General features: G+C 41.9%; 1 protein-coding gene across 2 annotated transcripts in view; it reads right to left on the bottom strand.

The window, feature by feature from the left end:
• Positions 1-794: 794 nt before the first annotated feature.
• sh3pxd2b (SH3 and PX domains 2B) overlaps positions 795-25,461 on the bottom strand; it is a 338,186-nt gene continuing 313,519 nt past the window's right edge. For both annotated transcript variants that reach the window (XM_038795540.1, XM_038795541.1), the window contains 5 exons: positions 24,612-24,729; positions 18,574-18,806; positions 17,600-17,649; positions 11,041-11,166; positions 795-6,527 (listed from right to left, as the gene is read on the bottom strand). In XM_038795540.1, the coding sequence (XP_038651468.1) occupies positions 4,782-6,527; positions 11,041-11,166; positions 17,600-17,649; positions 18,574-18,806; positions 24,612-24,729 (2,273 nt within the window). In that variant the 3' untranslated portion in view covers positions 795-4,781. The remainder of the gene's footprint in view (positions 6,528-11,040; positions 11,167-17,599; positions 17,650-18,573; positions 18,807-24,611; positions 24,730-25,461) is intronic.

Raw genomic sequence — 25,461 nt, 5'->3', positions numbered from 1 at the left:
ACACATTCTCTTTCCTCCGGGTGCTCTAGTTTTCTCCCACAGCCCAAACATGTGCAAGTTAGGTGGTTTGGCTATTCTAAATTGCCCTTTAGTGTCCAAAAGGTTAGATAGGGTTACAGGGATAGGGTGGGGGAAGAGAGTGGTAGGGCGCTGTTTCAGAGGGCTGGTGCAGACATGATGGGTCGAATGGTCTCCCTTCTGCCCCTCAGGGGTTCTACAATTCTATGCTGGTTGTTAATACACTATTGATCACTCCCTTCGATCTTGGTCTGTGCCCTGAAATACTTAGTGATTTCTTGGCCTTTGCTCTGGATACTACCCCATCTTTTTCCTCAAAGTTCTCACCAACCATAAGAAATGTTTCTTTTAAATTTCTGCATCAAAACACTCTTTACATGTCACTCAGGGGCATGCATCATTGCCTTGATCCTCAACTTCAAGTCCACAGGATAAAAGTCTCCGTTGCTGACATGCGCTGACTTAGCTGATCCCAGCCAGGACAGTAAACGGTAAGAGTATCGGAATTCCCCGACGAGGGAAGGGCACCTCACCCAGGTTTTCTACTCCCGATTTCCACTGGACCCCTGCTGGAATTCTGTATGTTGTGGGTGTTAGGTAAATACATTTAAGCATGGCTGTGATGCTTTCTGAATAGTCAGTCAATACTCGCAGTTGATGAATGATCAACTGAGTGAGCCTCTGGAATTATACTCCAAAATGAAACAGATTGATACCGAGAATTACTGCATTCCTTTACACATCACGGGGAAAAAAAAAATCATCTTTCTGAATGGTGAAACTTATGGAACTTTTATTTCAATTAAGAGTGAAAAATCTTTCGCTCACATCAAAATTTAACAAGAATATCGAGGCATTATTGGAAACACGACCATGTTGCAAATGCATTTCTTGAATATAAAATATTATGTTGATATGGAAAACTTAAATAACCTACCTTATCATCTGTCAGCTACGGTGTTATTACAAATTAGCATTACCTAGATTATAGATACTGCTTTGGGCATCCTATCTCTACTGCTGGAGATTTTTTTTCGTGAAATGGCCATGCAGCGGAGCGCTCATCAGTGATTGTGATACATTTTTAACACAGAAAATCTTTACTAAAATGAACTGTGATATGAGCTCCAGTGCAAAATTCCCACCATGTTTCCCAAAATTAGTGTACAAGAAATATTTAAAACAAAAGCTGTTAAGTGTTTATTAATGTTCTACAAAATAAACCTTGGTAACAAAAAAACAGTTGCAACTTGAGAAAGCTTCTCTAAAATTCAAATTGACAGTTTATCATCAGTAAAGTTTTCTACAGTAATGATCTCGGAATTACAGACAACTGAACAGCAATTATGGCATATGTGACATCAAGGCTAAATCCCTTCAATAATTAAGTCAGCCGTTGTACTTTCCCCCCACTTATCTTTTTTTCTTGTGATATTTATAGTTGACAAGACATTAATGGTCAGGGTTTTCATTGCTGTTCAGTGGATTTTTACAGAGGTAATACATGTTAAAACATAAAACCCTGTTTTTTCTCTCTTTTTTTGAGTAAACATGCTCATCAAGATGAAGAACGTCAGTGTTATGAAATGTAAGATTTCCACTTTGTGTCCTATGACAACACAAAGTGCTCTTAAATCATGCAGGGTCTAGATCAGATGTAGTGCAAAACTCAGATTGGGCCCCAAATTCAAACTTCACAACACTCTCTGCACCAGCACCAACTTTCATTCTTACCTTCCCAGCAACAATTTGCATTTATATAGCACCTTCAATGCTGGAAACCATCCATAGATGCTTCACACTATCAATTATTTCTCATGATCCTAGCAAAACGTCAAATTTGAGCAACTTATTAGGCAATTCTAAGCAGTGTATTCTTCTGCATGATGATTACCTATAAATTTCAAAACCTTCCTGGTTCACATTTTCACCCTTTCTTTGGGTTAATCTATATATCAAGCACTAAGCAATGGCAGATGAACTGCTTTCAAGTATGTATCTTACTGTAGCTAGCTACTGGGAAGTTGATGTTCATTGTGAGGGGTCCTCAACTTCCAATAGGGAAATCTTGCACTTAGCATAATTGTAAATATATATGTCTAGCTATCTAGGTGAATGAGTTGTTAGCTCGCACCTACCATTTACAGTATTTGACTCAAGAATTTACTTCCACTTTATGTATCATCTGTATAACAAGAATTCAAAGAGAAGCGTTACTCAATTCAAATTAATGACTGGTTTCAGTAATCTATTTGTACAGTGAGTAGTGATTTATATGGTTGAGGATAGGTCATGCGAAAAAAGTCTAAAATTATTGTGAAGTAATAGCCTTGTAGGGCAATAGGGAAAACCAATTAGTTTGACTTTTTTTCTTCTAATAGGATGGGCTTTCTGGTAAGAATAGCCATTAATTTCACAGCAAAACCATTCTGAACACTAAAGTTTATCCATAACTCAACTCAAATGTGTATTCTATGTAATGCAATTAAGGGGTGATTGCCGAATGATTTTAGCAGGATAAGCAATATTAACACAAATCCTCTTTTCTCCAAAACCAGTTAGTAATGCAATTATAAAAATACCTTCAATGAGAGAATTTTGAGGTTTTGCGTTGTCCAATTTATTAAGAGTATAATCTTAGATGGGATGTCCAAACTAGTTAGGTTTTCCTTTTTCTTCAGTATATTCCAGGAATTGCACATGACACACTGTATTTGCAAGCTGGGATTTAGTGACCCGATTTATTACTCAATTGTTTTGGCACTTAATGTAGTTTTCTATATATCAAAATGTAATATTTAATATACACCCCTTCTCTGCAAACTTAAAAAAACAGAAATGGAAATTCCCCTGGTCAAGCTTCCATTCCAGTGGCATTTGGCAATGCCTGCTATTGAGTCAATGGCAACCTTTACAAACCAGTGTAGATACGAAGAGCATGGATATAATATATTCACCACAATCATGTATTAAACATTTTAATTTGACATGTATTCTACAATGCTCGGTGGCAATGGATTTGGGTGCTGCTCTCTGTAGGACAAGAGCAAAGCTAATGAATAGGAATGGGTGTGGGACCAGTGTAATCTCCAGTGCTGCATAAATATTGTATCGATATTCTTAATGTCTTTCATTGTAACCAAATCAAATACATTACTTCTGCATTGTGTTTGCTTAAATATTATTTCTTGGTGTTGCATGGCAGGAGAATGTTCATGTTCCCTGGTTCAAAAGTGAGGTATTTTACTTTTGCTACTTTCAAATGCCTTTCAATTTTATTAAGAGAAATCATGTTAACAATTTTTAAAAGCATGTTTCACATTTCAAGTCTCTTGCTCCAGAGTGTAAGCTTGATACCAGTCAAGCTCTCTTAAAGCAAATAAGCCCACTAAATGTTTTACGAAGTCTACACTACATTACAACCAATGTGTTTTAGTTATTACCTTGTAAAGACCCCATGTGGTTTACATTCATGAGGGATTAGTCAAAAGCATAACTTGTGCAACAAGAATGAATAGAGGAGCATTATTCAGTTAAAATTCTTTTCGTCATTGTTCTCAGTACACTCTTTGTAACAGTGAACTTCTTTCAGTATTAAATCAATAGCTAATTCTCCTGATCATTAAAGAACAAAATTAAATAGCTAATTGTATTGAAGTGTCCTCCACCCACTTATCTTTCAAACATAATAACTCCTCGTCTTCCGAGGTATTGGAAGTATACCAACAACATAACGGTTTATAGTAAGATTTCGCAATAAGTATTGATTACAGAAATGTATATGCTCTGTCTTTTGTAGAGAGGTTCTACAACAGACTCTATGTTACCTATGTGTATAATTGATTTTTAATCTTTTCGTGCATTATATCAGAGGCTATAAAACTGCATCCCTCTTGACATGGCTGTATATTAACTACGGTATTTCATAACTACAAAATCTACTTTTGCACAATACTATAATATAAAAAATACAAAAAGTGATGCAGAGTAATGTTATCATTTAAGAAGGAACAACAGTTTTTTTTGGCAGAATTTTGTTCGTACCAGAGTTACATTACAAGATGCCTCCAATTGGATTCCATTTCATTTATGCTGTTGGAATTTTGCAAATATCAATATTTTGTTTCTGTATTCAACAGCAGTTAACTGGCAATAAAGCAACAGATTTTTATTTTCTTGTCAATTAGAAAAGATCATTTTCAATAACCTTGATCGGTAAAGATTTCCCAAACTGAGCACTGATATATATTTTTTCAATTTTTTTCTTCATGTTGGGTGAAGCTGACTCCTTTTATCACTCTTCCAGAATGACTTTGTGTATGACCCAAATTCCCACTTCAGAAGGCATTATGAATCAATCATATAATGTGGACATTTAGGTCAGACTAAGTAAGGTTGCTTCCTTTTTGTGAACTAGTTGAATTTTTAAGACAGTCTGAGAGATCATTGTGGTACAGTCTCAGCTGCTAGTTCAGTACCATAATTACTAACGGTATTTGTTTGTTCTTGGCTGATGACTGGCAGACCATCATGACTAAATGGAGTAATGTTAAATGAAAGCATGTAAAATATATAGTAATGACTGAAATCTTGAACTTTGTGGCCACGCATTTCATGTTGTTCCAACTTAGGTTGAAGTTATATAAGGAATGTATTAAGTTGCTTTTAGAAAGCTTAAACCTATAAATTAATGAGCTAATTAAATATTACATAAGAAAAAGCATCTTGCAGTATAAAAAAAAACCTATACTAAGATACAGTACTCATTTTCTGACTAGATAATTGGAAGGGGCCCAGCCCTCCCATATTGGCTCGCTATTTAGGATTTTGCAATACCACCATCCATTGGTATTTTTTTCAAATACTTCAAAAACAGTTCCCTCCTTAAATCCAGCGGTCTCCTCATCTCCTGCAAAATCTGCAAGAGCTACATAAAGGCATTGTTTTGAAGATTCATCATCTTTGGGCAGATTTAAATTGATGGATGTAGCATTAATCTTCTCTTTCCCCGGTTCTATTTTTTCTGCCTGTCTTTCGATTACTTTTGAAGGAACTATTGGTTCTTTTCTGTGTTCATGAACTTTGGGTGGAACAGCTCCTTTTACTGGGAGTGGCTCCTTTGAACCTCCACTAGCCTTAATATCATCTTTGCTACGTTCAAGAGCCGAACCAGATTTAAATCTTGGTGGAGCTATGAAAGGTTTATTTTGTCCCCAGGCAGACTTGTTCTCAGCTGCATCTTTCTGATGACCTTTCATATCTGCAGATTCTACAGAAGTTTTCTTTGGCAATGGGGGTCTTCTAGGTGGCACAATTGGTCGAGGTGGACCTTCTTTGTGCATTGAAGGTGGGCCTTTCAGTTGAGCGTCATCTGCTTTCTTCTCAATTGGCTTTAAACTCTTTGAAATACCAGCTTTCTCTTCAGTGATAGTAGGATCATCCCCATTATTCTGCTCACTTTCAAGGCCATTTTGTTCTCTCTGAAGAACTTTCATTTCACTTATCTTAGTACTCATTCCTGAATCTTGCTTCAGTGAAGGTTCATTTTCTGTATTTCCATGAGAGCTACACGCATCTATAGAGGATTGATTATTTGAGCAGTTTTGATTGCCGGCAACATTCTGGGAAGAGTCCTGCTCACCCATTTTGTCTGGCAGTTTTGCTCTTCTCAACTTACTTCTCAGGTTGGAGATGTCAACTTCAGATTCAGATTGACTGTCACCTTTTGTGACAGGAAGTGGCTTAGGTCTCAATAGAGGTCTTGGTTTTAGTGGTAGATTTGGGGACGATTCCATTGATTTGTCTTCTGCATCAGGCTTCGACTTTGCTGGTCTTCCTACAGGCTTTAGATTAGGCCGGGCAATTTCACCCATTAATGTCTTGGGCCCAGTTTCAAGTCCTTTTGACTGTGAAATTTTACTTGCTTCAGCATTCAGCTTCTTGTCTCCTTTAGGTGCAATTTTTGGGGGCAACAGGGGTAAAATACCTCCTGGTACAGCAGGCTTGGGTGGAAGTCCTTTTGAATGTTTATCCACTGCTTCCACCTCAGACTTGCTGCTAATCTGGTCTTTCTTTAATGGAAGAACTGGTTTCTCTTTGTTAAACCTGAAAGAGTCGTTATGAATTACATTTGAAGGAGAACACGACTTGGATTGGGATTCTACATTTGAGGGGGAATTGAATTTATTTTCAGAAGATGGAGCTTTACTTGCATCCCTTCCTCTCCGATCCTTTAGTCGGTGTTGAATTCCAGAATCATTGTCCATATCGTTTGATTGTGGCTCTTTGGGAAGAGCTCTAGTTATAAAGGCACTATCTCCATTAGTACTGCTTCCTGTAGCTCCATCTGAAAGTTTAAGTTTTGCCAGTTCTTGTGCTAAAGGTGGAAGGAAATTTGCCCTTGAAGCATTACTTGATTTCTTGTACTTGTCAATGAAAGAAGCTGGAGCCCATCCTTCGTCGTCATCAATCTGAATGTACCACCAACCACTTAAGTTCTTTTCTATTACCTATGAGGAAACAAAAAATGCATTAACTTTATCAGCAGCATAATGTAATAACACAATAAGCAGGGGGCAGTAATGACTTTTCTGGCTCTGTAGTGTCTCGATAGCAATCCTGCTGAATGAAATGAAGGCTTGGACTTCAAAAGAATATTGCAGGATCACAAACCAACGTAAAGATGATCTTAACCTAGAGTTTATATGGCAATAAACCTCAAATGTATATAGTATGTTATGTAAGTTTTTGGATCCAGAATGAGTGCATCTGTTCACATCCCTAGAACAAGCAAAAAAATAACTTTAGTTAGCCGTGAAAAAATTACTAATACTGTCCAGGCTTAACCAATATATGTATTTACGTGGGATATGGTTCTAAAGGGTCACCATTGATACTATGAACTTCTGCCTTTAGGAGGGGAAAGAAAAATGTTGGGGAAACGCAAGCTTTGACTTCCCATTTTTTAACAAATAAATTAAAGGGGCAGAAATTATAGCATTTTCATTGTTAATCTCTGTGAATCAATCTTTACATTAACTGCAGCAACTTCAAATTGTACTGATTAAACTTGGTGCTGTCCCTGTAGCAACTTCAGGTTGCTTCCTCAAGTGTCCAGTTTATAATTATTATGAAGTGGATCTTACTAGTTTGAATTTTATCTTTGTTTTCATTTTCTATCATCAACATCTTTATGACTTTCAAACTGTATTGTGTGCCTACTATTCAACATGTGCTCTCATTAAAGGGGGCAACAATAAAACATTTTTTTCAAGGCTATCAAGTCCCATGGACACAATGACCTGCATTCTTGGGCCCCAAAACAAGTGGCTGCTGAGATAGTGGATACGTTAGTTGTAATGTTCCAAAACTCTCTTAATTCTGGAAAGGTTCTGGCCAATAGGAAAACTGCAAACGTAACACCACGATTCAAAAAAGGAGGAAGACAGAAAGCAGGAAACTTTAGGCCTGTTCATCCAACATCTGCCTTTGGGAAAATGCTAAAGTAGTAACAGGACATTTAGAAAATAATCGTAGTGTAAACATGGTTTTATGAAAAGGAAATTGGGTTTGTCAAATTTATTCAACTTCTTTTGAAGATATAACAAGTAGGGTGAATAAAAGGGAAACAGTAGATGAAGTGTATATCAATTACAAAAGGTGTTTGATACGATGTTATATAAAAGGTTATTGCACACGAGCTTAAGCTGTTGGGGCAATATATTAGCATGTGTAGATGGTTGGCTACCTAACAATCTAATGTTAAAGATGTTATAGCAGTGCGCTTGGAAAATTCAGGGTAACTAGGTAGAAACAATGTGGTTTTGAGAAAGGGAAATTCTGTTTAACCAATTTATTGGAGTTCTTTGAAGTAACATGTGCCATTGATAAAGCGAACTGGTGGATGTAATGTATTTAGATTCCAAAAGGCATTTGATAAGATGCCACATCAAAGGTTATTGCGAAAAATAAAAACTGATTTTGTATGGGGTAACATATTGGCATGGGTAGAAAATTGGTTAGCTAATAGGAAATACAGCGGAGCCATACATGGGTATTTTTCTGCTTGGCAAGGTGTGGTGTGCCTCAGGGATTAATGCTGGTGCCTCAACTTTTGACAATTTATATAAATGACTTGGATGAAGAGACTAAGGGTACAGTTATGAAATCTGTTGACACAATTTTGCTGATGACACCAAGATGGATAGGATAGTAAGATGTGAAGAGAACGCAAGGAGGCTACAAAAGGATAAGGATAAGTTAAGTGAGTGGGCAAAGACCTGGCAAATAAAGTATAATGTGGGAAATGATCCATTTTGTTAGAAGAAATAAACAAAGAAACATATTATCTAAATGGTGAAAGATTGCAGAGCTACAAGTTGCAAAGGGATCCTGGTGTCCTAGTCATGCATCACAAAAAGACTTGTATGTAGATACAGCAAGTAATCAAGAAATCTAATGTAGAGAGGTTATTTTCTCTAACAGGAGAATCTAGGACGGAGACCACTGTCCAAAAATAAGGGGTCACCCATTTACAACAGATAAGGAGAATTTCCCTTCTTGTTGAGGCTTTTGAGTCTTTCAAACACTCTTTCCCAAAAGGTGGTGGAAGCAGAGTTTTTGAATATTTTATTGCAGAGGTAGATAGATTCTTGATAAGCAAGGGGGGGGGGGGGGGGGGGAAAGATTATCAGGAGTATGCAGGAATGTGGGATTCAGGTTGCAATGAGATCAGCCATGATCGCATTGCATAGCAGAGCAGGCTTGAAGGGCGGAGGTGCTGCTTCTAATTCGTACATTTGTAACTTGAAATAGAGTTGGGTTAACTGCAACAAGTGGGGTGACACAGCGATCTGTGCTGAGGCTTCAACTAGTTACAATCCATGACTTGGATTTGCTGATGATACAAAAATAGGGAGGCGAGTTGCCAAGAAGATACAAAGAGTCTGCAAAACTAAGAGGAGGGTGTGGGGCAGGAAGCTAAAGAACAGAAAATGTGATCAACCAGGGAATGATAAAACGAGTCCCAGGAAGAATGACCTCAGAGGGACAAAGAACGAGAATATGATCAAGGTACAGTGAGAGAGGCTCCTAGTTAAAGACGGGGCTAAAAGGTGCAGACCTGGAGAAATAGACTAGCAAGAAACCAGACATCCAAAGTCACCCCAAGGTTGGTGCCACCTTAATTCAGCTTGTGAGGCAGTGGTGTTCTGATGGCATGGCTGGGTACCCGAGAGATTGTATGGAAGTCTGAATGCATATGGCGTTCCAGAGCAGAGGACTACTGAAAGGAGGGGTTGAAATTCTGGATGTGGATCCTTGGTGAATGCATCGGAGAAAAAGCATTTCTCAGGAGAAAATTCCAAGCATATTAGTGAGACCAGCAGCTTACTGTGTGACAAGCATCTGGGGAGATTCAATGAGAAAACCATACAAATGTTATTGAGTGCTATCTGCCACTTGGCTTCAGAGTACAGTGTGTCTGACCACAGTTAGCCTATTGGTTTACATGGACTGTGTACTTGCTGAAAACATTAGGTTACAAGATATATTTTGTAACTTGTGTAATCCTTACAAATCTAGAAATGACTGTAAAGGTACAGCGCCGGGGTGAAAGAATAGTGTATTAAAGTTAATCGTTTACTGCTAAATAAACAAGTTTTTAATTAAATTTAATCGGCAGTACTGGAACTCTGTTCACTCATGTCTCTAAACAGAAAATATATGAGTTAGGATCTGTTGAGCCAGGTTCCATTCTGGGACATTATTATCCAGTTGGACCATCAGCTGGGATCATAACAGACTGCTGTATTCCAGAGGGATCTGGGTATCCTCGTATATGGATCATAAAAAATTAGGCACAGGTACAGAAATAATTAGGAAGGCAAATAGAATGTTGACCTTTATTACAATGGGGATGGAGTATAACAGTCAAGAATTCTTACTCCAGTCACATCTTGGTGACGTCTCACCTAGAGTGAAATTAAATTAAATGGTCTCCATATTTAAGTAAGAAGTCTTACAACACCAGGTTAAAGTCCAACAGGTTTGTTTCAAGCACGAGCTTTCGGAGCACGGCTCCTTCTTCAGGTGAATGGGTGAACCCCATTCACCTGAAGAAGGAGCCGTGCTCCGAAAGCTCGTGCTTGAAACAAACCTGTTGGACTTTAACCTGGTGTTGTAAGACTTCTTACTGTGCTCACCCCAGTCCAACGCCGGCATCTCCACATCATGGCTTCCATATTTAAGGAGGGATGAACTTTGATTGGAGGTGGCTCAGAGAAGATTCCCAGGTGGATTCTTGGGATGAAGGTATTGTCAAATGAGGAAAGGTTAGGTCTACACTCATTAGTGTTTAGGAGTGGTTTAGTGAAACATACAAGATTCTGAGGGAGCTTGCTGGGGTAAATGCCGAGAAGATGTTTCCCCTCGGTATAATCCAGAACTAGGGAACACAATTTCAGAATCAGGGGTCTCTCAATCAAGATTGAGCTGAGGAGGAATTTCCCATCTTAAACAGTCATCAATATTCGGCGTTCTCTACCCCTGAGAGCACTGGAAGGTATGTCATTGAATACCTTTGAGGCTGAGTTAGTCAGATTTTTGATCTGAAATGGCGGTCAAAGGTTATTGGAGGTAGGCTGGAAAGTGATGAGCCCAGATCAATTCTAATTTTATTGAATAGAGGAGTTGGCTCGAGCGGCCAAATGGCTTACTCCTGCTCCTGTATCTTTCAGATTAAGCATTTGTCTGAGTAATTGAATAATATCTGCTCCAAACACTCAACATGAGCCTGTACAAGGGTGAGAACCTCCTCAAGGATATTTCCATTCCAAATTCACAACTTCAATGTCATATCTGAGACAAAGTTAGGTGGAGAGGGAGAGTCCCTCAGTAAATTTAACCCCTGGTTTATTGTTAATTGTGGGCTTTAGGCAGGAGCCTAGGTGTATTTGGAACTGGATTGACAATATATATATATATATACACATACACACACGCATAGCATTTTCATTTGCTTACCTCAACTTTTTGTCCTGCTTGAAAACTAATGCCATCGGGAATGGTTGTCTGGAAAGCAGCAATAGTATAAAACTCTTCTTCTACTTCAGGAGGAGTTGGTGGTTTGGGAAGGTTCAATCCACGTGGCTGTTTATAAAAAGTTAGTTAAAGCTAAAATCATTCACTTAGCCCACGTAAATGCATAGTCATTCATGTTTCTTATTCTCTATGCTTTATAAATAATTTTACATGCAAGAAAAAACAGTATGTTAGGTAACAATTGAAAGATTTTAAAGAAAAAAGCTATTAATGGCAACTGTACATATACACATAAACCATTTCAAAAAATTTAAAGCTATGAAAATACAGGAACTGTAGACTATCAAATTAGGCATTAACTGAAAGATTGTAGACATTATTGGAACCAGGGTGCAGGATAGAAACTGGTATCTATTTTTCCAGGCATAACGCGGGTGCCAAATTCACTAATTTAGCAATCATAGCATTGGTTCCATTGTTTACTTCATGAAGCACATTTATAAGGTATCCTAGGAAGATACCTAAAATAGAGCTTTACTGCTTTGAATGTTAAAACAGAGGCCCAACACCTGCTAAACCCCTTTAAACATTAGTTAGCAATGAAAGGGGCAGGCCCGACAGAATCCCTACAGTGCAGAAGGAGGCCATTTGCCCCATCAAATCTGCACTGATACTCAGAAAGAGCACTCTACCTAGGCCCATTCACCTGCACTATCCCCGTAACCCGTGCATTGATCATGGTCAATCTACCTAACCAGCACATCTTGGGACACTAAGGGGCAATTTAGCATGGCTAATCCACCTAACCTGCTCTTCTTTGGACTGTGGGCGGAAACTGGAGTACCCGGAGGAAACCCACGCAGACACGGGGAGAACGGGCAGGCTCCGCACAGTGACCCAGCCGGAAATCGAACCTGGGATCCTGGTGCTTTGAAGCCACAGTGCTAACCACTATGCTACCGTGCGGGCCCCCTCCACTATGCTACCATGCTGGTTGGTGGTTGGGGGAGGGGGGTTGTTATTTAGTGACTTATGGTTACATTTGTAATTGTTGTTATAAAGTCATAAATGCCTTAATAAAATGTTTTCCAAAAAAAACTGAGCGGAAGATAGTGAAGAGGGACTGACTTCATCCTCCCATTCATTCAGGCTAGGGGAGATCACAAGCACAGCATCTGTTTGACCTTGAGTTCAGCTATACACCCAACATGATATCCATCAGGCCTACTTCTGCCTTTACACCTCCACTGCCAAACCCCACATATGTAGCCTTTCAAACATTCGCCCATATACACTACTATTGTCCACCTCCAATGTGACCAAAGTTGTGCTATTCATATTCTACCACACAATAGGTACCAGTTGTGCATCCCCTAACCACCCCACCGCCACCCCTCCACCCGATTTGAACTTAACCAATTTAAACTGGAATTTCTGGAATTTACTGCAGCTAATATAACCTCATTAGACTTGCCCATTAAATTTCCAGAAGCTTTAGTATATCAAGTTGCCGCAAGTGGGATATTCAAACAGCATGATGTACTCTATTGGGCATCTGGAACTTTTATGAACAAGCAACTGTGTGACTCCTTAAATAATCAGGTTAAAGGATCGTTAATGAACAGAGCAATCCGAACCAGGAACTGTTAGTTAGAATAGCAAATCAGAAACAGAAAGTAAAATAGACAGGGGAGGAAAGGTTGGATTAAGCCAAAGAGAAAAATAAATCAAAAGAAAAAGTTAAAAACAAATAAATTGGCTACAATTGCCAAAACGTTCCCAAAAAATGGCAAAATGTCAATCTCGGCACGAAAAGTGCTGTGATTACCACCAGTGTGATCTAAACTGCAATTTTTAGGCACTACGAGAAAAAAATGTTTTTCCCTACATGAAAACTCCGTGCCTGAGCCACGAAGCATCTGATTCGCTCGCCCAGGGGTTGATCGGAGTACTTTAATCAAGGCGGTGCCACATTTAAATCAGCACCACCCTACTTGCTCTCATTCAAGTTAGGAGGATGGCAGAGGCAACACCCCGATTCACGGACGGGGCCCTTCACCGTATGCCGTGGAAAGAGTGGCGGGCAAGAATATATCCTCGGCTGGCAGAGTCCCTCCAGCAAGACAATGAATCCCGCCTGGGAGACATTTGCATCACTGATCAGTGCCAACAGCCTGCACATGAGGGCAGATGTGCAATGTTGCAACAAAAAAAAACCCGACTCAATCCTGCTAGGGAAAGTGCTCCCTGCCTCCTCTCTGCACTCCACCTTGCTGTCCGTCACCCCTCAATGTCACCTCAAATCCACAACCTTCCATTTAACAAGGCACCAGCACCTGACCTCCTACAAGCTTCCTTAAAATTCCCCGCCCCTCCGTGCCCCGCCCCGATACTCATCAGACCTCTCCTTGCTTACACAGTGCCCAACCATGCCTTTGACATTGGACCCAGCAGGCAGCCATTTGTGTCACTGCAGGATAAACTTGCCCACAACTGCTATGAGCAAGAGAAGTCAGGCAATGGGACGCCGAAGCCCGACTCCTTTTGAGAAGAGAGCCCTGGAGCTCGCAAGGGAGCAGCAGGACTGCAAGAGAAAAGTGAGGAGCCACTACACGTTCATCCAGATGCCCAATTTCAAGTGAGTTCTGTGTATCCCAGACCACTGACTTGGCTTTGTACTTTTCCTTGCAGGAACATCACCTGATCAGCCTGGCCCATCCACCAGCAGTGTCCCACTGCCCACGCTCAACATGACCTCGGAGTAGATGTCAGAGGAGGACAGTGAAGAGGCTTCATGGCCATCACACACACCATCCACCATCAGAGACACAGTAGACGTTTTTAGCAGACAGGCTTCTAGGTCACTATGTGGTGAGCACTGCTCCTGGTGCAAGGGCAGAGCTGGGAATACAAGGAGCGGTTGTCAGTGACACTGCAACAGCAAGACTGAATGGAGCCCAAAACCCGCTGTTACAGAAGATGGTCTGGGTAATGCATGGCACCCAAACCAACACTGCAAGGGTGGCATCCGCAGTGGAAAGCCTGGTACTTGAGGTCAGATCCATGGAGGGAGAATTCCGAAGCATGGGTCAGTCCCTGAAGACCATGGCTGAGGAATTCCAAATGCTTGATGCAGACAATGGTGGGCCTCCAGGACTGGCAGCGGCAGAGGATGTTGAGGCTGCTGGAGCTCACTCAAGCTACATCCCAACTCCCTTCCCATCCCATGGAATAAGGGGCCCACAAGCACTCGGAGGGAAGAGGCTGCATTGGTACACTGGCCAGGGCCTTCCACCCAGGGTACCTCGGGAGTGCCCAGCTAATCTGAATCCTCCCTTCCTCAAATCAGTGCAACTCGAGCACAGTGGACAGAACAGGGCAATGCTAAAACACCAGTGTCACCTGAAAGTAGACCACGGCCCTCTGGAGAACGTCAGCCAATAGGCCGCCTTTTATGTGCATCCTGAGAACACACCTAGACGTACTGGGAGAGTTCACAAGGTCAAGGAAGTTTAGGGGCATAGCGTGAGCACAGGTGAAGTTTGGCACCCTGGGTGAATAATATTGCCTCAAATCCCCTCCAAAACCTCTGCCCCATCTTAAAATATGCCCTTTCATTATTGACCATTCAATAAGCGGAACAGTTACTTCCTATCCACCGTGTCCATACCCCTTATAACTTGTACACCTCAATCAGGTCCCCCCTCAGCCTTCTTGGTTTCAAAGAAAACACCCGAGCCTATCCAGACTCAGACATGATTCAGTGAACCGTAGACCCTCGCCCCATATCACCCTCTAATGCAAAAAAACAGAAGAATGTAGCGCAGAACCTCACTCAGACATGAGCCAGGGAGTCAGCGCACTGACAGCAGACAGACAGGACCATCACAGACAATTCCTCATTGCCAGTCATCATCGCCCTCCTGCATCAACTGGGCAACAGGCACTGAATCATCAGGGTGCTGGGGCTAGCCGGTCCTGGAGGTCACAGCAACCTTCATCTCCTGGTCGCAGAGGGGTCATGTTGTTGGACAGCGAACTAGTCCTCCTCCATGAATCAGGAGATGATGAAGGCATCTCTAGCCTTCCTGCCCGGCCCCATTCTCGGGGTCATCAGCGGGCTCTTCCTCAGGATCCTCAGGCACATCCTCCTCTTCTAAGGATACGTGCCACTCCTCCAAATTGTCCAGAGTGCGTGCATACAGTGCATCCATCACCTCAAGGATGCACTTATAGGTGAATGCCTATGAAATACCAAAGAGGTCTCCCATGGAGCCCTGGAAGAACCCCGTGACATAGATGTTGAGGGGTGCTGTGACCTTGATGCCACAAGGAACCACATGGCACCAAGTCCACCAGGACTTCGCAATGGTGCTGTACAGTCTCCTTCATAAGGCGGAGTCTTCAACAGCAGAAAGTGTCGGGACAGCTCCATGAAGAACACACGGATCCAGTAGGCCATTGCTCTTCTTTGTCCCCTGCATGGTTGGTGTGGCCTCTGGCCCGAGTTTGCCCTGTGGCTCTCTGATATTGTTCTGCAGGTCTTTCCTCGAAGGCGCTGCATGTTGTTATTGGAGTCTGTGCGCCTCCAACGCAATGATTAATAAGATAGTCAGCTCCACTGGCTCCATCCTGATATCATTCAGAATCCTGTGAGAGAGGAGAGCACGAGGGAGAGGGGCAGAAAGAGAGATAGAGAGAAAGAAAGAAAGAGAGAGAAAGAGAAAAGAAACACACACACACACAGACACGAGAGTCAGGTTGCTGTCGCTGCTGCTGATCATTATCGCACTGACCCTTTGGCCTTCCTGACCTGGAAGCAGCCAGTCCCAGAGGCTCGGCAGCAGCGATTGAACACTCATAGTTCAGGTGCCCTCTCATCTCCAGGCCATGATTGGCTCCGGCCTATGTCCTCACCGACTTAGCTTTGCCTGTAGCCTTCCCTCTTGGTTTCCCCTCCCTTAAGCTCATTACCGCTGTGGGTTCTTAGAGGAAGGTCATGTGCTCCCTCATCCTGGCTGTCCAAGGTCAACTGGATGGTATATCCACCTTGTGGAAGCTGCTGGATCCTGACTGATAGGTGTTAGGGTCCCAGCACAGAAGTGATCCCATTGCCTCTTGATCCGGTGCCACCAAGCTTTAAGCTTGAACCCATCCCATTCCATGACTTTGAAACTATGGGGAGTTGACATTGTTAAGTGTTAACTCTTGATGGCCAATTAGTGTCATGAGCACGAGTCTCAGGAATGTTAGAGGCATAACTGCTTTCTGCTTCAGGGAGAGGAAGAGCAAAGAGGCACCCTTCTTACTCGGGCTGCATAATTCAGATGGCTCAGTGCTATCATATCTCAACACGTAAGCCGCCCGTACAGCTACTCCATAGGTTGAGCACCCCCCAAACCCCGGCGCAAGTATAGCCGCAAGCCCCTGAAAACCGCCCTCCTCTTTCTCTCACCCCCCACTCCCCAGAGCTGCTGCCCAACAGCCTATGACCCCTTTGACTCCCTCGTACTCATTGGAGAGAGATGCTCACCTCCTTCCTCCCTCTCGGAGGTCAAGGCGCCTGCTTCCAGTTCTTAAAAAGCAGTAGTAATTTGTGCTGGCGACTCGCAAAGCCTGGCGGGTGGGAAGATCGATGAGGGCTGAAGATGCAATGTTAAACCCGCTAAGTAGATGCTAATTCATTCACATATGTTAATCAGGTTCTTCCTGGCGTGAACCTGATCGGGGCATCGGGCAGGGCCCAGGAAGATTGCGTTCTTCTTTGCAGATGCAAATCCGGTTTTTGACCTCTCGCAATATTTAGCAGCCATTACAGGATTTGTGCCCACGGCTAACAGGCCCGCGAAATCATGTCCAACAATTCAACATTGAAGGAATGAGAATCCACATTTCTGACAGTTAATTTTCCTGGACATTGGCAGTGGTTAAGACTTATCACACTGTTAAAATGGATATTTAGACAGAAATGGGCAAGCCTTCATTGTCGATGGCAAGTTTAGGTTGTGTCTACAGTGCAAGTACAGGAAACTCCTTGATTGGGGAATCATACAGCAAAATTATGTTTTTGGGAAGCTAACAGCCAACTGCTGCACCTCAAGACAATGCTTCTGGATTTTCAAATTAATCACGCATCTGATCTTGCCTGAAGTTGATGAGCAATTTGTGCATAAATAACAGTGAGGACCATTAACCTCACTGTTACTTTGGCAGTAAATTGTGGCCTGTTGACCTTTTCTCTCCCAATGTTACAAATTTAAATGCCAGTCTTAATGACAAGGCTCTCACCCACCCTAATTCTTTAATCTCCTTCACAACTATACCTTCCTCGTACATACCACTATTCTTTGACTCTTTGGTTTTGTCTACAAACCCCTCCACCACTAATCAAAGTCATTGCAACTGTTGGCCACTTTCACAGAAAACACAATTTTAACAAAACTTTTGGCCACTCACCCTAATTTTTCCCTTCCTGCTATACCCATTTCCTGTTTTGTGAAGTGATTTGGAACCTTTTATGTTAAATGCTCCTGATACTCACCACAGTAAGATCTCTGCGTGGAGGTGGTCTTTGTCTCATGTTTGGTAACTCTGTATTGTTTAAAAGAAATGTAATTAACTTTTGTTGTATAGATAGCCAAGGCCCCTTCCAATTTTCAATATAACTAATGGAGGAACGGGAATTTTAAACTTTCTTCAGCCAAAGAAAGTTAAATGTCACTGTCTGAAAATGTTTAAACACACATCACAAATTAACCATTGGCCTTTATTTTAGGCCCCCATAAAATATGAAAATTTCAATCGGAAACTTGAAAAAGTGAGAAAGCACATGAAGATAGCAATTCTCAGAGGCCAATGTTGGCTGAGGCAACTGGTCAAAGCCTAAAATGAAAACAGACCATCTGGATTCACAGATCCATAGGAGTTCCCAGAGACAGGCCCCATTTGACTCCTGGGCACATTGAAGTCAGCAATTATAAGACCATTAATATTTGGGAATGTCAAATCAATAGTGGATGCAGTGTAACTCCACATCAATGTGAAGCCATATTTTTAAAAGATCCAGGGGGCCCCATGAAAATTCATGCTTATTATGGAATATTTTAAAGTTTGTAATAATAGTGAAAATTCTGCCAGCCTTTGGAACTTGACATCTCAAGTCTACAGCCACGAAAATATAATTCGATAAATTCTACCATCAAAGGAATTAGGAATGGAACACAATACATAATCGTGATCTTATTCATTTCCTCAGGCTCCATCTCCATCTTATCTATTCTAAAAGTGCTTTAACCTATTCTACAAGTGCCAAGTCATATAGGAAAGGAGACTGATCTATTGCTTTGCTTTTTCAATGAGCAACATCAACTAAATAGACTAGTCCCAACTACTGCCCATTCCTGTTTTCTGTTCTGTCATCAGAAATATTCTGAACGGAATCTCTGATGTAAACTCTATAGCTCCAACAAGTGACTGCCATTCTGTGCGGCTGCAAAGTCCCAAGTACATACTTACTGCCTTTCGCATCAGCACATGCTGCCCCACGGATTGCATTTTTTTCATCTTTCTGGTCAAATAAAGATGTCTTCTCTCTGACCTCTTTAGTGCAGGCTGACTGTTTGCCAATTCCATCAAGGTCAATTGCACTTGAATGGATAGATTGCCCTGAAGTTATTTTCTGACCCAAGAGATCACTGGTAGCCTTTTTCAAGTATGAGGCAGGGGCCCATCCCTCCCGATTTTGATACCTGTTCAAGAAGAAATACATATACTCTGAAATAAACTCTGTGCCATCATGACATTGCTGTACTGAACTCACAAAATCGGTTTTGTAAACGTGGGTAAATATGTATTTAATTTTAAAAGGAGGCCAATAATAAATGAGTCAGACGATGGGACAAATTTAAGATTGCTCCTTTCTAATGAAAAACATAATCAAAACTCTTTTAGCTCTCAGGAACAAAAAGTCCCCATTTTAATTCCCCCCCCCCCCCCCCCCCCCCCCCCCGTTCATTATAGAGAAAAACTTTTAAACAATGTACAAGCAGTCCCCTGTGAGTTTTCCCTGTCATTTCATGAGTTACATTTGTTTCTCTTTTGTCCATCAACGACTGAAAGAATGTACCAGTTACCTTTTCTCAGTTCTGTAACTGAACAGACAACTGGAGAGAACTGTTTCTCCAAACTAGGTGGGATTCGCATGGCAAATGGGGAGAAATTTAAACCAGTCCCATCCCCAAGACAAGTCGAGGGAAAGCAGAAACTTGAAATCACTATCATCCCAAAGGCAAGTTGAGGGCAGGTGGGGGGTGGGGAGGGGGGGGGGGGGGGGGGCAGTGTGAAATTGTGACATTCCTGAAAACTGATCTCAACCTGACACGAGACAGGTTTAAGGATGGCGGAGTATTATATTAAATGAGGCTGCACCCCTGATACTTTGGCAACAATTTGTATTTAACACCTCCTGCATGAGTTTCCGGAGGTTCAGGAAACCCGGCAGCTAAAGGTTGCTGGGAGCATCTGGATCCAGCAGGGAAGCACTTTTTACGGCACTGCTTGTGGGTCAGGAGAAGGTGTGCTGCTTCCCTCAGTCTCTCAAGCAAATCTTTTGCCATGATTTGTTGGACCAAGCCCTACCCAATCCAACCTCTCAAACTCTCCTGGTTCCCTGTCCCTTCTCTTTGCCAGCTTGACCACCTCCCATCCCAGGGGATCTTTTCTGGTTTTCTGCCAATCTGATCTCTAGTTGGCTGCTGGGAGGAAGATGAATACAAAAAAAATTTGTATTGAGGTTCTCCCATTTAATTTGGCAAAACCTCCAGCCTCCTGGGAAATCACCCCTCCTCCTTGGCCCACAACTTCAATCCGCTGCTCCCTCCCTGCCAATATATAGGTATGCAAAAATGACAGAATTGTCACCACCACTTTGCACATCTTTACTACAAAGTACACTGTACCGGCACTGGGTTTTTGTCCTTTAGCCGTATCCAAAATGTTGAAAACACCCAAGCGGAAATGTAGCAAAATAGCATTTATTTAAATTACAGTTCATTTGATGACAAGTAACCAATTGAATGTAACAGAATTCAAGGGACAAGTGTAGTAAAAGATCGAACAACACAAAATTCTCTTGACCCCATCTATCTTGGCAAACGGTTGGCATTCAACTAATATTGCAGAATGCAGAAAACATTAACAGAGGTTTGGGCCCAATCTTCAGTGGAGTGGCAGTCACTGTTTGATTGCTGCTCCGATCCTATTTTCTTACCTTCTACTGGAGTTCCATATTCCTCACCCAGACTTCCAAACTGGGCCTCCTGAAAAACGTAGGGCTTACCTGCTCCTGAACTCCTGCCCTCACAGAAGTGAACATCGAGGGAAGCTAAGCACAACCCCCTTTTATAGCACTGGCTACCATATTCCGGTAAGTTTAAATGTCCCTTTGTTCAAATGCAAGCTAGGAAGAGATAGGGCGGGTTGTGGGTGGGGGGGGGGGGGGGAAACGGATTGGAAGATAAGGTTCGAACAGTTGGTGATGTCAGGGTAGTGGGGCATACAGATGGTCACGGGTGGGATGGCAGTGTGTTTCGAGGGTCAGTGGGGTGGAGGTTTGGAACGTAGGATGGCAGGGTTTGTGCAATAGTTGGGGGGGGTGCAGTGTGGTCAGAGGTCGGGCAGTTTCAAGGGTCAGGGGGTACCTGGGGGGCATCAGTGATACAGATACCCAACAATCAGAACTGGTTTTAATCCCTCTAATTATTCCTGGGTAACTATTCTGCTAAGTGAGTCAGAAGCATCCAAAATCTCTGACTTCAAATACGACTTTTGGAGGGTTCCGGATGCATGGTAATTGCCCAACGGAAGTCAAAAACAATGCTCCACGACTGAAACTTACTGGAAGAGCCCTGCACTACTTGGCAAAGCATATATAAAGATTTGGCATGGTTTTCTGCACGTTGCACAACATAGCCATCATGAGGTTACATGATGACCCGCTGATGAGGGGAAAGGAGGAAGAGGAAGGGAGGAGGCAACCAACTACAGCACCCCTTTCTGGCTGAGGTGTCCATAAACTAAACTGTCTGTTGTACCAGTGAACGCAGCCCCAATTCTTCATCACTCACACTTTACCTTCCACCTCACTAGCCGTCACAGCATCATCTTGGTCACAATGCTAAAGTAAAAGCTACCAACAACAAAAATTCCAAACAATTTTTTAATAACTCAAACATTGCCTTTGATTGTCCTTGTGCGCACGTACAGTGCTACCTCAGTAGGTACAGAATGTCAGTGGAAGTTTGCTAACTTTGACTAGGGGTTATTGTAAATGGTCTGACAGAATAACCTCGAGCAGCCCAGGGCCTAAAAGGACAACATTTGTTCCACAAGGTCTCAGCACATGTGGCAGCAGTTTGGGCTGACTGATTCACCACGAGATGACAATTTCTTTGGTATGGCTGAGGGCAATATTACAGGGGCGATAATCATTCAGCAATTTGTGGAGATTTGGAACTCGTGGCCAATCTGTTACAAATTGCTCTGTTTCTTTTAAACACACAAACTTAAGCACCACTGAATCTCTAAGACCACACAATTATTTGGGATTCAATATAGGGGCCAAAAGTGGCAATAGAGCAACCTGCAAACTTACATTTCAGATTAAAAAGCTCATGTATATTTTTTTCAAATAAATTTAGAGTATGCAATTATGTTGTTTTCCAATTAGGAATCAATTTTGGTGCGGCCAATTCACCTACCCTGCACATCTTTTGGGTTGTGCGGGTGAGACCCACTCAGACACGGGGAGAATGTGCAAACTCCAAACGGACAGTGACCCAGGGCCGGGATCCAACCTGAGACCTCAGCACCTTGAGGCAGCAATGCTAACCACTGGGCCACTGTGTCGTCAGATCATGTATGTTAGAATGAAAATACTCCCCAGGTATGAATATAGATGGTGCTGTTGCACATCTATTTCACTTTTCTTTCTAGTCCGAATTATTGTGTAACTTCATGCATAAGATTACCATTTATGTGTCAATAAAAAAATTAACCTAATTCTCCGTGTGTGTGTGTGTGTGTGTCTGTCTGTCTGTCTGTCACGGATTAAATGGATTGGAGGTCTGGCTAGCAGAGTGGGAAGGCATGTAAGGTTTCCTTATTGGGCAGAGGAGCAATATCAACCACTAGTTTCCCTTGCTGCCGAAGCTCTCAGAAAGAAATCACACCGGACCATTGCATCTGAACAATCTCTTCCCGTTCCCCGACATACGAACAGTCGTGCCAACCTTATAACCAATGTCCTCATAACTACAACCACTCCCTTGCAGTCCAGCCTCATGAAGTGAGCCTGCAGCATTCTCCCCATCCCTTGCTCTCCCATTTATGGCCAGGGGTGAATTTTCCAGTTCTGCCACCACATCTCCTCCAATTTCTCTTCACTTGTGGGCCCTTGTTTATGTGTGGCCTGTATGCTCCCTGTGCAGCATGGTCCTGATTAGTGCACACCAAAGTCTGTATGGCTCAGTGGGAACGCTAATTGGAAATTTTGCTTTGCTTAGGGAAGGTGTACATAAAATGATTGTTTTTGTCACCATGACGTAACCTGGAATTCCCAACTCTTACCACACTCCTGCTTTGTCACTTTTATATGGTCTTATATGTATATAATATGCCCAAGAAATGAAAAAAAAAACTCTAATTGCAGGACCTCAAGCCATGCTGTTCCTTACATCTGTTAGTCCCGACTCCAATGACTCATTATGCACATGCTCGTTATTTGCTCAGTGTACGATAATAAACTCTATTCTGGAAAAGAAGCCGGAAAAAGGAAGTGGTACCAGGAGGGCAAACCACTTCAAGTAATAAAAAAGTTGACTAAGATGGTAATTTTTGCAGAAGGAAACATACATCATAACTCTCTATATTTATCAGAGTTTAACCATTTAAATACAAAATTGTCTGTAAGCCTGTTAATACTGTATTAACAGTATTTATTTCAAGCATCACCAGGGCAAGGATTCGCACTGTCAAAGGGTAGGTGTTATAAAATTACTTAACCGATTTGTAGCATGCTACATTTTCCCACAACCAACTTGGGAGGGCAAAACAAAAATTACAGCAAGCAACAGGCTTTTGAAAAGGCTGACTGAAATGGAATAATTCTGTATCACATCAAATCTTTAGCTGAAGTTCCATTCATACTGCAGGGAATTCTGGGACCTTGCCTTTAGTCTAAATTAAATTACGTGCAAAAGCATTTGCTTTTCTTCAAATCTTCCTGAGTATTTAGTTCTATTCCTTTTCCCCTCATATACCTATCGTCATCTACTCCTAAAGTTATTTTACTGTGTTCATGGTTGCACCTTCCATTTAAACTTCACCATCAATTTGAAATTGGGCACTCCCTTAGCTGATTTTGAATGGGTTACATGATTTATATGCTGATCACGAGATGTGCCCTAAGATCCATGTGTGTAGCCCCCTCCACATGCGCCCAGGCACAACAGAGGAGATCTGTGTTGCCATCTGGATTTCACAAAAGAGGATATCATTGAATTCGACCATCTGCAACAGAATGACAGCTAGAACAAGTCACCCTGGGCCACAGAAATGGAGATTATCACGAGATTCGATCTACTGGTGTTTTTAAAGCCACCCAGAGGATATTTGCACAACTGGCAGTGTGCAGTGCCCACAGGTATCAAGTAAGGTAACCTGCGTTTGCAGGCACCGCACCATCAACAATTTCCCTCTGAAAAGGAGGCACAGCTAGACAAGCAAAGTTTTCACCATGTGACTGGGTTCCTCAAGTGTAAGACACTACAGACGGTATCTCCCAATGGACAGACCGAAGTGATACACATGCAAAAGACAAAAATATTTGATTCTGACCACAAGAGGGTACTATTGTCATATCCCCAAGTCACGTTATTTCACAGGTAGACATATGAATCCTTCCACAGAAAATCCCATTAAGAGAAGAGAAATTCAGAACCCGCATCCTGAAACATCACTAAACTCAAGAGGGCATCTATGACAGACTTCAAAATGTACCATTATTTCCCAGTGCACCTCCTGCACTTCTTTAATCTACAGCATGGACAGGAGCAGTGTTCTTCACATGTCTCCAATGTGACTTTGTTAAGCAATTAATGCATTCTTCTGCTATCATCAGTGCTTCAAATTAAAGTTAGAGCTGTAACTCTTTAAGAGATGGCACTCCATTGAATTTCTGTCCTCCACCACTCCCATCCCCAATCCCAATCCTTGTTCTACAAGCTCAGTTTCTGGGTAAGCTTTTCATCTGGCAGTTGAAGATTAACCCTGCGTGGAGGGTTCTCCTGTTGCCGGATTAACCAACCATTTTGCCATTCACACAAAATTGGGGCTTATATGAAAATAGCATTTAATCCAATAAATTAAATTAATAACTTAAAATTGCATAACCCAGATATAATGGAGAAGGACAAGTCATAGCCATGAAGTCCTATTCCACAAACTTCCCTCATGCCCTAGTAAAACTAAGAACCATCTTAGGGTCTTTGACTTACCTGATCTTCCACCAGCCTTCCAGGTTCTTCTGTATAACCTCCACCACTGCACCCCTTTCCAAGTCAATCTCATCATTATCTCTTGCTGAGTATGGATAGATGACAATAAAATTCTCTTCTGGAAAAACAAGTTTATATTGCATTTATAATCAGAAAGCACATGTCATGCAGGAGACCAGCATTTATGGAGCCAGCAAAACTAAAGTATAATAAATAATGATGCTTGAAGCTCTGTAAAATTAGTTCACATTAAAAAGCTCAATGTGTATGACCAACAACTTTATCAATGTAGAATTTTACAGTATTCCAATAAAACACATTTGTATTGATTCAGGGCATTAAAAAAAGTGTAACATTTCATGCTGCAGCAGGGGACAGGGTGGCAGAAAGGGCTGGTTGCGTAGGAGAAATCAAATGGTCAAGATGACGAGTACATTATGACTACAGGAAATATGAACACATGCAATTAAATTTCCACTATCCAGATGTTGCGGTAAATTTCATCAGAGAAATTAATAATCATTGTGGCTCAATCCCCTGATATAAGCTATTGCATGCATTAAGGAAAGCAATTTTTGACAATTCTGTACAGGAAGTAATGTCAGCATTTAACTTTTGCCAGAGCACTTGGGGATTTTTGGCAAAGTGAAGAAACAGACTGCTCCCATTATGAGATAAAACCTTGAACTGAAGTTTTATTCAACTGACTTAATGCTTCAACTCATTCATTGCGGATTTTGAATCTGACCGTGTGAACATACATAATGGTTAGGATTTGGTGAAGTCACAACATTTACTTTATACCCCCTGCTCCTTCTGGTTTCATGACCTAAGTGGGCATTGGCATCCA

This window comes from Scyliorhinus canicula, chromosome 4 (assembly GCF_902713615.1).
Source record: "Scyliorhinus canicula chromosome 4, sScyCan1.1, whole genome shotgun sequence".
Classification (NCBI taxonomy): domain Eukaryota; kingdom Metazoa; phylum Chordata; class Chondrichthyes; order Carcharhiniformes; family Scyliorhinidae; genus Scyliorhinus; species Scyliorhinus canicula.
This window is presented reverse-complemented; position numbering and strand designations above follow the sequence as displayed.